The following is a 13811-nucleotide window of genomic DNA, read 5'->3' as shown; positions in this document are numbered from 1 at the left end:
GAGGACCTCTGTCATCGTGGTTACAATAATAAACACACGGTTAATGGCCATGGATCAAAGAAACAATGATGACTCGGTTTCACACGGGAAACAAACAGCGGTCTCCCATGTGAAAGTCCTGCGTTTTGTCGGTCCATCCAGCCCTCCACCCCAACCCTCGCTCCTCCCAGCACAGACTTTGTGGACCTACAGACGACATCATCTTTGTTCTTGTCATAATTACTACGGCCACTAGAGGTCCCCTAACAATAGAAGGGAAAGCGGCCTACGGGCCCGTTTTTATTTTCCCCCTTGGCCTCGGGTGAATGTGACTTTACCTGACTGTAGGCTTCTGGTTTACAGGCCTGATGATCTGAAAACCTGATATAAAATAATCCTTTGTCCAGCAGTAATAAAAGGCTGAAGACTAAAAATAGATCAGCCTTCAGTCTAAAGCTTCATTTTGCTTTACAGGTGGATCCCTTACAACACTCGGCACAACGTGTACTAGGATCCTTGTCCAAGGTGCTGGCCTTGGGACCAATAAGGATGATGGGGTGTCTCTTTATAGCTGGTGGGATTTGGCATTTCAAACATTAGAGTTATTTGAATTTTATTTTATGAGTCTTGGCGATTAATATCTCAGGTATTGACATCCTCAGAAAAGATTTAAACTGCCTGTGTAGTTTCGCATTATTTTTGCCTGATGATGTACACTCTGTTTAATTTTTCATGTGAATCGCGGACCTTTGCCTGTATTATTTTGCCTTGCCGAGAACAAGGAATTGTGTGTATTTTACAGGCTGTAGTTTTCTTCCTTTACTCCCTGAACACATTTGGTAATGTGGGATGATAGGGGGGGCCCACAACAAGTGTAGCCTAGGGGCCCGTGGCCAGTTTAGTCCACCACTGCATGCCTGCCTTATCTGCCCAAATACATCATTACTATAAGATGTGAGGACAGAGGAGGGAATTTTTCACTGTTCACAGTAACTGACACATTTGAACCACCACCGGCAACTTATAGAGTATGTCAGTTACATGACACAGCCAAAAGACACACCTGCTGCATGGCGTGACTACTACATTCAGTGGTACTGGTTTCCAAATGGTGCTTTGATATTTGATCCTCTTAAAAATGTAGTGAAAAATAGTACGATGACATATGACCTAATACAAAAAAGAGAAAAAAAAAAAAAAAAACCCAACAAAACCTACAAAATTAGGAATATGACTGTGTACTGTATCAGGCCTAATCCTACCAATGGGACTACTACAGTACTTTGATAAGGCAGTTCTGTTGCCCTCAAGGGCATGTGTGAGAAATGCCAACCGCCTTCACTGGATCTTCTTCTCCACACACTTCTTCTCCTCTTCTGACGACAGAGAGCAATACCGATTTAAAAATGTGGCACAGGTCTGGCATCTGGTATGTTTCTGTGTATGTGTGTGTGTGTGTGTGTGTGTGTGTGTGCGCCTGCTTATACAGTATGTTCCTGTGTGTGCGTGTGTAAATATACCAGCTCATGTCCTGCCAGCCCCTGCAGCAGCTCCAGCAGGCGTCGTCCATCACACAGGTCTGAGAACAGATCCTCCACGGGTGATTTCCCTGTCTGAAACGCACACAAAAATACATTGATCAATCATTTAACAGAATCTACTAAAACTAATTGATAATGTACATTAATTCTAAATATTTTTTCAGAAATTCAACATGTTTATTCCTACTAGGCTGAGTTAAATTTCTGCAGTCTGTCAGTCTCTTGAAGCCCTTTGATGCATGGCTGCAATCGCAGACGCGTCAGCCTTGAAAAAACAGCAGAAACCTATGCTGAGGGCAGCGACCGTGGGAGGTGAGATGAGGTCAATTTACTTGTCCCATGAAAAGGTCAAAGTGGCCATTCTCCGTAGTGGAGACGCTGCTCTTGACTAGCCAAAACAACATCCGAGTCGTTCGGAGTACAGAGATAGAGAGGCATCTCTTGAGTAATCACAAACCAGGCTTCCGTTAAATGTGAAGATAACAGTTAATACCCAAGAGTTGTTTTTTTTATCACTGCTGACAAGTCTAGGATTACAAGCTAGCAGTTACTTCAGATAGGATGATTCTGCAGGCTAAATACAGTGTGAGTGCCTTTTGTGGGCCTCCGCAAGCAGCCAGAGTGAAGGGGAATTCTGAAATACCCCGGAAGACAGGCAGTCAGACATGAGAGCGCACAGTTTCTAGAGAAACCCATGGAGAGGGTGACGGCGGCATCTCACTAAGGCCACTCTTTTCAAACAGGGGTGGACGGTGGAGTCGTTGAATCGTTCAAAACCAATGACTGTATGTAAAGATGGACGACACCTCTCGACTTCCTCCCACTGTACAAAAATGAAGCCAGAATAGCCCGGATACAGGTGCTGCCCTCTTGCACTGGTGACGACACTTGGAGCCTGAGTCTGCACGGCAGTAGTGACCAGTGGCTCAGGCACGTGCCCGCCTTCATCGCGAGCACACACGCAGCTGCCAATCGCGACGTCACACCCCCTTTTTATAGCAACAAATAACTATCTCAAACCAAACTTTTCAGAAATATTTAACTACCTTTGGGTAAAATGTATTTGATGTGTACTTTTTAGCTTTTTTTGGGGGGGGGGGGGCGATCGGGATGTTTTGGCTTCACTTTTGGGGAGCTGCCATGCTGTCCATCATATATAGTAATTATATATAGTAATTGTTCAAAACACAGGGGGTTAGTAGCATAGTCGCTGCAGAGCTGCAGTGGTTTAAACACGTTTTTGATTTAGCATTAACCACCAAAGGATATTAACACTACGTTTTACACCATTTGAACTCCTCACCATCCAGCAAATGAAGAGATTAAGAGACTGTAACTCTGCAATCTTTCCACATACTCCCTGGCAACCACAGAAGAACCCCAAGTACTCCAAATTGATACTCACTGCCCTAGATGAAATGGGTTAAGCAAACGCTACTGAGGATGCAGACTGTTCATATTACTTTTGTGTTTGTGTTAAACTTTCATTTTTGCATTATTTCTCTCCTGTCATTTTTCCTCAGTATTTTCCACACGGCTACAGCTCTTAACTTGAAGCTGATCGGTTTCTTCAATTTAACGTGGATATTGCAAATATGACCTTCATATGCTCATGGTTTATTAGAGGTGTCATAACAGATTTAAGATCAGCTAATCTGGACTAATTTTTCAGCAACACTTGATTTAGTATAATGAGCAGCACAATGGTATAACTTGAAAATTGAGAAAGAGCCTACTTAAGTGAATAATTATGAGAAAGTGTTATAGGAATTGGTAAAGACGGTAGAGGGGCAAGGACAAACACCGATCAGCCACAACATTAAAACCAGTCACCGGTTTAATGTTGTGGCTGAATGGTGTGTGTCGGGAGTAGATGTATTATTAGGAACGTGGGGGTGTAGATATTAAGTGAAAAAACTGAACACAGATTTAAAAAAAACAAAACAGGAAACAAGGCAGAAAAAAAGAGATAGATGCATATTTTAATATTACTATACCGGAAGAGAGAGAACACATAAACACACACAAACTTTTTCTTTCTTCTTCCTGCCCACTCACACCCCTTAGAAATCTCTCTCTTGTCCATTTAACGGCCTCCTTCATATTTCCAGTACACTCTAATGAAAACAGTTCTTCAGGTGTTCTCTGGGCTGAGCCGATTTTTTCCTATAATTACAGCTCCCAGAAGACCCACTTGAACCTTGGAAAGTGATCGGTACTTATCACTGAAGAATCTTCTAAATCAATGCACGCTGAGGCGAGATGACAAATATATATCATACATATGGTCAATATCTATATCTATATATATATATATATATATATATGAGTCAAACAATGTATCTCCTCAACACAGAAAATTACTTACACTACTCTTGTTGAACATAAATAGAAATATGATATAAACTTAGTGAGTCAGTCTCTCAGACTCTAATTTGACTAAGATAAGTGGACAGGAAAATTTTCACCAGTTTAGTCGAAGTTTGTACCTCTTTGAAGGCTTTGACGGCAACCCCCCCCCCATGTGATTTCTGTACGTTCGTGCAGGCAAAATACAAATTTTTGCCCGCGCCACTTTTGAGAAATTACACAGTACTTTTTAAAGTGCAGGCCTCAGCAACACACTAATGACTCCAAAGTGGTGATTCATTTGTTTGCATGTCGTTTGTGCACGCAAAACAACATTTTAGCGTCATTAATTCTCAAGTAATGAGCATTACTTGTCAGATAAATGAATTGCGATAACTTGAGAAAGAATGAAGCACTAATGTTTGTTTTGCTTGCACAAATGTGCACAAATGATGAACAAACGAATGAGACCACTCTGGAGTCTTCTGGGCGTTAATGGGGTGCTGACATAATAGGACTATGATTAAAATGCTTTTATTCAATTTCTCAAAAATGGTTCAAGCACAAATTGTTATTTTGTGAGCACCAACATGCACAAACAAATCGGAATAGTCTGGTTCATATGCTGATCACATGGAGTGCCAACCTCACGGAGGTGCAGCGTTCGCTAATATTTCCTAGAGAGGTCAAAAATCCAGGACACTGCCGTACTATCTGTTTTATTTAGATGTCCAACCCGTCGCCAGGCAGCCAGCGGAGACACCGGGAAGAAACTGGTGTAACAACCCCACCCCCCGAAAAAAGAAAGGAAGGGGGGGGGGGGAAGCCCTTCTTGATGTATCGTAACACAGACACTGAAGTTTTTAGTGTAACTTGAGAGGAAGCCTGTTCTCTGCATCTGCCAAAAAATAAGTGTGAAATCACAGGAATGCACAGGCCTGAGTTCATGATTGTTCAGCACTGTAGAGTAGCTTGAAATCATCTTCCAACACAAACCGGGATTTGCAGCCACACACAAATTCAAAACACCAAAACACACGCACGCGCACACACGCACGCACACATGCACACACGCACACACGCACACACACACACACACACACACACACACACACACACACACACACACACAAACACAACCACTACTCCACTGACACGCAAACACAATCCCAGGGACGCACCTGCACGCATGCACATACACGCACATCCATGTCAAACATATATATTTAATACCCACCTAATTATAGTGCGTATAGGGTAGATATGATAATGACAAACACACACACACACACACACACACACACACACACACTCACACACACACACATAAACACATTTTCATCTTCAGCAAACAGTGCCGGTAATAAGTACAATGACCTCTACCAGTACGTGAGCAGAATGTCAAACACCGCTGAGTCATTTCTCACGTGAGTGTGTGTGCGCGCGCGTGTGTGTGTGTGTGTGTGTGTGTGTTTTTAACTGTGTGTTAGTATTTCAGTCCTTTCCTAACCAGACTTCTGTTCAGACATATAAAGATGATTCATTCTGTATCCTCCAAACTAAGGAGAGTTTGTCTTTATTTCACCTCTAAAGGGGAAGCGTGCCCATGTTGATGCTGGGTTACAGCTTGATCAGACAAAGTTGAGAGTTAAGACAGGGGTTCGCTATAAATTAGAGGATATTAAATCTATAATAAGGACATGTAGTCTGTGCAGATACTGACTACATTTTCTTCCCCACATCTTTATCAATTTCAAGTGAGAGTGTATCTAAGCGTGTGCCTGTCACTGTCCATTTATTGCAATGCCTCTGTGGGCGAGGAGACATTTGCACTTGACTGTCAATGCTACTGCAGATTACAGCTTATGTCAAGTAAGTATAGCTGCTTTTTGTGGCGCCCTGACAATCATCACCCACCCTCAGCAGCCGCCTGAGTCAGCTCACCAGCCACAAACTACTGCTTGTACCGCATCCGAATTCTTGCTTTGCTTGGAAATACATTTGTATGTTTGACTGGGGAGGTAGAGCTGTCAAAAAGACATATTTCTACTTCTGCTGTTACAGTAAAGAGCATTAGCTAAAGATGTTTTGGTGGTTTCTTTACCAGCCGAGTTGAAAAACCAAAGTGGCTCTTAATAATTAAATTTGATTACTTACAGTTAATGAGGGACTGAACGTCTTAATGAACTAAATGCACTCCCACCCCTCACTCCCATCCTCCATTAAAAAGACATAGCGATCTCACAGTAATACCCCTAGACTACTGCTGTACAACTTTTCATATTCTTTTTCATCCCTTCCGTTTAAAAAATTCATGAGAAAACACTTGTGAGCAAACATTATGTTTGTCACAGGGTAAAATCTGTATTAACAGTTTGCTCTCCGTCCCCCCCGTCAGATGCAAACCCACCATCAGCTACGAAAACAAATCAAAATCAAGGGCTGCTTCCCCATGTCAGTTTCTGTAATTGAATTTTCTACCAGGTCCTTTCGGGTGACTCAACGTCAAATCGCAGAGAGGAAAGATGAAAAGATGGGCGGTAACTTGCACTGATACGAGGACAGGAGACGGTTAAAGACACAACTTTGCATTTCAGCGATTGGGTAAAGAGCCAACTGAGGCCGCTCCATACAAATTGCATTTCTTTAAATCTGCCTACCAACCACTTATCTTCATTCTAGAAGTGTCTGGATTTGACTGAGATGACAGTCGAAGTGACATATTTAATGCTGATGTCTCGCTTTGCCTGGCAGAAGCCAGTGGCAGATGAATGGCTGCTTTGAATGACTGTTATTTTTTTCTTAGTGACATAAGACATCAGTTGTTTGGCTAAAGTGATTCATCGCATTAGCATAAGAAAGAATTACAAAACTAGGGACTCTGTAAAGTCTTACTCCGACGGACCCAAGCATGTGACCTGGGTTACAGGACAAAGTGTCCCACTGCCGGATCCACTGTCCATACCTAAGTGAATTAAAGGAACATTGACTTAAACTGTCACAAGCTAATTGACACATCATCATACCGGAGGAAATTCAGTAGGCCTGAATAGAAGAGCTGCTTGATCTCTAAGGCAGAATATCATTAAGATGCCATGTGTATTCTATTGTCTATCTCTTATTTATATACTCTGACAATGATGGATGATGTCCATATTAAACAAAGTCAAAGTTCCAACTTGAGGTGAACGCATGTAGAAATGCTCACTGCAAGACAGAGGCCCAAACGTTTCAAATAGTTGTTTCTACTTTTCACGAAGAACTGACACCAGCTCCTCATGGAAGTCCAGCACCGGACCACACCCACACAGGAGGCTGCGATGGACGGCAATGCCACCGACGGCAGTTTCAGAAAGGAAGCGTTTCTGTTGTTGTTACGATGGAAGGAAAGCAACATCAGACACCAGTGAATATAGTTTGTATATTTCTGGATCTCATGCAGAAGTACAGCCCTTGCAGTTATTTCTTGCATTTGCATTTCACCGAGGAGACCGGGTTCAACAACTGCCACCCCCCCAACTGATCTGCCAGGACTGTCAGTTCTGCTGCTACTGAAGTATATCACCAAAACATTGGTTCTTTGTGGCATATTATCATCAGCCTGCACATAGCAAGCTGTTTCGGTGAACAACTCCAGCGGTGGGTTTGTGTTTACCCTGAAGCGTGTCTGCAAAGACGATAGCTCGCTGGTGAGTTCGTGCATTTATGTCTTCAACTATTCCAAACCTGTGTCAGCTTTTATCAGCTCCTGTCAGTCTTTTCACGGTGTAAAACAGAGGCCAGCCTTTCCCTCTTCCTTCCTCTGACCATGGGCACCGTGGTGCTGCTGATGAATTGATTCGAAATGAGTCATTGATAACAGACGTTTTAGCTCAAAGAGCCACTGATTGGTTTCATGTAGGTAAAAACCCTTCTACATCATAATTACACTCTGCTGCACTGTTGAGCTGTGTGAACCAGTCTGTCTACAGTATTTACAGTGTTTTTAAACAACCTTTTTGTGACCGGCCTTTTTGCAGGAGGGAACTAAACTATCTGCAGCTCTTCGAGGGGGTAGGGCCTACAAAAGTGTCCAATACGGAACAGTCTAGCAGTGATTTCAGCCATGTACACGTAAGCTTAGACTAGATGCAAACTCGATGTATTCAGAAAGTGCGGAAACGCATCCTCAACTGTACCCCAACTTTCATCTACATCGGAACATATATGAACAAGCAGGCAACTAGCAGAAGAGAAGGAAGGAAGTTGTTTATCTAATTTCCCAGAAAGCATCTTTACATTAAAAAAAAAAAAACAACCATTAAAACCATTATAACCGTTAAAAAAAAAAAAGGAATAAAGGAAACCAAAAAGATTGCTTTACAGTTTCATCGCACAAGATGTCAGCTGCGATGAGCTCCAGAGGTGATCCGATCCGCCATGCTGAATGCTATCAGCAATTTCACAGACAGGAAGCTGTGAAATGTATCTCTTTCGTTCATATCTCTGAGCATCGCAGAGTCTCTCTATATGAGCTACCATTGTGCATGAATTAGTAATAATGACAGACACACACGGAGAGAAAAATACATTCATACACAGCGATTTTCCACTCAAGGATATTGCTAATTAACATTTCCAGACAGATTTTACATTACTTTAAGCAGCAGCATTAAACACTGGGTCTAGTGTGTGTCTTTTACTTCAGAATTAAACAGATTCGGATGGTCTCATTCCTTCGAAAACACACGTGCTTCCAGATTAGGTTGTTCATGGCGAAAAAACAAGATTTCACGCAGATGTCATGCTTTTGTTGTCCAACTAAAACAAACATGTCATCCCATCTGAAAAGTGGATCTTACCTGGAGGTGGCTTCATCCTCTTCATTGTTTAGCATAAAGAGAAGGTTCTTGTTGTTGAAAAGAAAGAAGAGAAGCTAAGTGGTTTGCATCATCAGAAAAAGAAACTGTTTCCAAGGAGAGAAACAATCCTGTGCTGAACTGTCCAACACAAAGGCAGCATTATCATATATATTGTCCTTCCACAAATGCAAAAAAAAATTGAAATGTAGGATTGTGTACCTGTTTCTCTAAATTACCATGAGACAGTATTGCTGAAGGGTACGTTACATTTAGACTGTGTTTATTTACAAACATATGCTAGAAAAAGAGAAAAAGGAGAGAAAATCCGTACAAGGCAAAACCTGTAAGTAACATTTCAGAGTCACTGCGTATATGTGCCTCGCAGTGTGTAGAACAACCACGCTGGACAACTAGATTTTGATCATTAGCATTTCCTAAAAGCCACAAAGTTGCAGAAAATCTCCTCCATACACTCAAGCCTCCGTGCGATGCGGTAATCCATGGAGGGTTCGAGGAAGCGACAGAGATGGAGCTAAAAGCGATGCCCTACCTGACTATTTGCGGCCCAGTCACTTGTCTTTATATGTGGCAAGAACATTGTAGGTCATCCTCAGGAGGGAAAATTGCAAGATGAGAGAGGGCCCTTTATATGTGTATACATCCTCGTCTCAACACATTTTTGGCTGCATGTTTTTTTTTATAGCCCTATCTCACGCGCACAACCTGCAGGTCCACTGTGCGTGTTCAACCTATGTTTGACGAGGTTATATCAAACTCTGCAGGTTAATCTGTGGTTATCACCGTTAGCAGAGACTCCAGTCTTCAGAGTAGTTCCATACACCTCAGTAATAAATCAAAAAATGACACTGAACCATGGTATGATTTAGAGTTAAACCAGGAACTGACATTTTTAGACTTACAGAGGTTCTGCTAGGGGGATTTTCTTTTTTACCTCTGGACAGAGCCCGGCTAGCAGTTTCCCTCTGTTTCCAGTCGTTAGGCTAAGCTAAGCTAACCAGCAGCTGGCAGGAGCTTCATATTTAGTGCACAGATATTATAGTGGTATCAATTTTCTCTTCTAGCTCTCAGCAAGAAGAGAACAAATAAGCATATTTGTCAAATGCAAAACTACTCTTTTAAACTTACATGGACATTGGCATTCCAAAGGCAGACTTCAAGTCTAATAAATGAAATAACTGACTTGACTGAACTTTGCTTATTCTTGTCAGGGGCCTGACGGATGGGATGATCCATAATTCCTCTTTGTTTTTTGTTTGTTTGTTTGTTTGTTTTTGATTCAGTGGTTCACTTGAAAAACTCCACCAAAACTGCCTTTCCAAAAAAAAGCGACAGCATCATTCGCTTCAGAATTTTCCCAAGACAGCGTAACATTCAAGTGACAAAGCCCTCCAGAGGAATTATGAATCTTGTTCAGCGGGGTATGGGGCCACAAAGGCCAGAGTGGCCGATGGGTCCACAAAACATGGGACTTAACACACGGAAGCCCTTTGTTCATTTCATGACAGCAGAAATCCTCTAATCTTAACATTAGTACTCATTTTAAGCCAAACCATGATTTTGTCCCTGAACCTAATCACGTTGTTTTTGTGCGTAAACCTAACCAGACCATAAAGTGTAACTTCTTCCCCAGCTAACTCCAATCACTTCATAATTTTGAAAAATACTGAAAAGTGGGCAAGAGACCACTTCACTTTGTAAGTGAAGGTGTTTTCCACTCCAGAATCCCCTGATGCATACATCCGTTGAGTCCAGCCCCAGTAACGCGTGAAGCCGGATCTCTCATTGCCGAGCATGTAGTTAGAATAGCTCTCTCTGAAAAATACATAGCAGTGTGTAGCTATCGAGGGACCTGCTTTCATCTGCAACCACTGCCGAGCCACATGAGGGTCTGAAGGGAAAGATTTGGTGTTGAAAGGTGTTTCTGCAGCCGTCAAAAGCACAAGTCCAAACCACTGCGCCAAAATCTGCTTCAAAGATGTGTGCTGGGGGAGGTGGGCCACCCACCTCTGATTAGAAGGCATTCAAATTCCTTTTTGATATATATATATATATATATATACATATATATACACATATATATATACATACATATATATATATATATATATATATATATATACATATATATCTATCTCTATATATCTATCTCTATATAAAATATATATCTCTCTCTATCTCTCTCTCTCTATATATACACACACACACACATATATATATATATATATATATATATATATATATATATATATATATACATATATATATATACACACACATATATATATATACATATATATATATATATATATATATATATACACACACACACACACACACACACATATATATATATATATATATATATACACATACACATATATATATATAAATCCGATGACGTAAAGAAGTCCCAAACTGGTGACTCTATGTCAGCATTGGCCTTGCAAGGTTCAGGATGAATTAAAACAGTAGATGGTTTGTTGAGCCATTTTCAAACCATGAAAGGCTGATTTGTTAGAACTTTGGAAAGAAATGTCAACATTCATTTGGTTTATTTCTGTTGCCTACAACAGCTCTGTGTTCAGACATGACCGAAAGACTGACCTTTTGCGAGTGCACATCAAAAACAGAAACTTTGCAAAAGGAATGATAGTTGACCAGAGCATAAAGTGGAATAAAATAAACTGCTCTGTCTTGCTACAAACACAAATACCAATGTAGATTATAAGCATTATAAGCATTATTTCTTATGAACAAAACAGAAGCTAAACAAATGTCAACACTGACGTGAAAAGAAAATACATTTTGTTGAAAGTATTTGCTAATTCATGTTTTCAGTTGTTACTCACATCTGTGAAGATTTGACACTGATTAAGTTTTGGAGAGCGTTTGTTCTTTTGGCATCTGTCCCTCTCATATCAAGACAAATTGGAGAGTCTGTTTTAATTTATTTTTTTACTTTATTCATTTTTTTTTTTTTTCTTAAATAATTCTTAATATCAGTGGGGAGAGGTTTAAACTCTGTGAGGCCACAGGCTGCCACTGTGTTTTGATGGTAGGTTATATCTTGGTGCTGCCATGGTATTTCTATAGTACAATACTTTAGGGAAAAGTTTCGATTTTTTGAACAGCTTCTTTTGATTGTTGCAGGTTGTGTTTCTTCAGATAGCAGAGGTCTAAAGATGTACATTTGGGTAGCTGTTCATTTTTTTTTTATAACATAAATTTTTATGTTTGGGTATATGAAGGATATCAAGTCATCCCATGTCAAAGGGCTAAAGTCCAATAGATATAACAAGTCAGTGGTGTTAAAGTCCAAGTCGAGTTTGATTTATTTTATGACTTTATTAAGTCCGGGTCGTCAAGTTATCGATGTCAAGGCTGGAGTCTAACTCAGATCCATGTCATCTGACCTGAGTCCACACCTCTGCTTTGGTGTCATGTCAACAACAAGCTATCATGAATAAAAACAGCTAAAGGTATAAAATGCGCCCGTTCCTGCTGTCAGAGCAGAGAAGAAAACTACAGAAGGTGAGAAGAAAAGAGACGACGCCTGATACGGTCTATCAGAGCACAGTGTTACATTTCTAACTTCCTGATCATTGCTTTAAGTCTGGCAGGATTCAGCATCCACGAAGTCGCTGGAATCTTTACAACCTTAATCCTTTCTCCCCCCCGGAGATGACCATTGCAACTCTTTGTATTCCTGCCTCTGTCAGAGGCGACTCTCACAGCCACCGCTGGTTCAGAAGTCCGCCCGACGTTAAACGAGCATCACCGAGAGGGATCGTATTACACCGGTCCTAGCATCGTTACACTGGCTTCCTCCACAGCTTAGCATTGATTTGAACTTTTTAGTATTTACTTCCAGAGCACAACTTGGACTAGCCCCACAGTGAATACGTGGTGCATGGTCATCTGCGTCCTGCTGTTCCCAGGTCCAATTTTTTGACCACGAGGATCAGGCCCTGAACTCTGGACTGCACTTCCTTATAGAGATCAGATTATAGCATCTGTGTCCACTTTTAAAAAAGCATGTTGTTTTAGGATGGTATTTTTATAATGGTCCAATATTATGTGTGTTTATATGTGGTATATTTGTGGTGAAGGCATGTGGAGAAAGATATATATGTCTGAATATATCTGAATATATGCACCTGTGTGTGTGTGTCTGTGTGTCTGTGTGTGTACGCATGTAGATATTTATACACATTTATGTATATCCTTATTTTGTTTAATCTCCTTGTTTTACCACTTTAATATTTTACTATTCTATTTGTTCTTGCTCATGTTTCTGCTGCTATGTTTTAATAGGTTCCCGAAGGTTGCGAAGCGCTTTGTAGTATTTGTTTAGAAAAGTGCTATATAAATAAAATGTATCACTATTTATTATGAACAGTGGTACAGACTCATTAGGAGTACCGGGCTTACCACAGCTGTAGGTGCTCGCCGCAGACATTACTCAGTACTACAAACATCCACGGTCGACCGAGCTGACTCAGCTCGGCTGCTCTCGATACCAGCTTCCCTCGACGTTTCCTGTACGTGCAAACTACCGCCCCTATACCACTAGAGTCCTCCAGTTCATGTGTGATCTCATCTACTGCCATGATGCAACATACATACGTTTTTGTAGATTTTTGTTTATTTTGGGTGACAATAATGTCCAATCATCACAGTAAGTAAAGTAAAACAAAGGTTTTAGCTTCAGTTTCAATGTAAAAGAGCGCATGACTGTCGCGCCAGAGTCCCGGGCCACGTCAAGATCCTGCAGGAATCAGGACCTTTTTCCAGGAAGCTCTTTGGTCGGGCTGTTGACATATATCGCACATGTATCACTTTGGGACACAGGTACATAGCTGCTATTTGGGGACGTTAGAGAGCATTCTGGGAAATGCAGGCGTCAGCGTCAGAGAAGTAAATTACAGGTGACATGCTGCAGTATGGTCCGCACTGGAATGGAATCAGCTGCTGAGTAGTACCATCTGTGGTTGGTAAACAAGAAAAAACAAGCTCAGTTTCCTGCCCTGGTGAGAGATTCTCATATAATCCTGAAGAGCCTCTTTTATGGTTTGCTGAG

The 13811-nt window shown here is 41.2% G+C and overlaps 1 protein-coding gene across 1 annotated transcript in view; it reads right to left on the bottom strand.

Moving 5' to 3' along the window:
- The window catches only part of dmd (dystrophin), a 334110-nt gene that overhangs the window by 216193 nt on the left and 104106 nt on the right, over positions 1–13811 (bottom strand). The window contains exon 3 of the mRNA XM_040141867.1: positions 1500–1592. Within this exon, the coding sequence (XP_039997801.1) occupies positions 1500–1592 (93 nt within the window). The remainder of the gene's footprint in view (positions 1–1499; positions 1593–13811) is intronic.

Source organism: Xiphias gladius, chromosome 13, assembly GCF_016859285.1.
Source record: "Xiphias gladius isolate SHS-SW01 ecotype Sanya breed wild chromosome 13, ASM1685928v1, whole genome shotgun sequence".
NCBI lineage: Eukaryota > Metazoa > Chordata > Actinopteri > Istiophoriformes > Xiphiidae > Xiphias > Xiphias gladius.
This window is presented reverse-complemented; position numbering and strand designations above follow the sequence as displayed.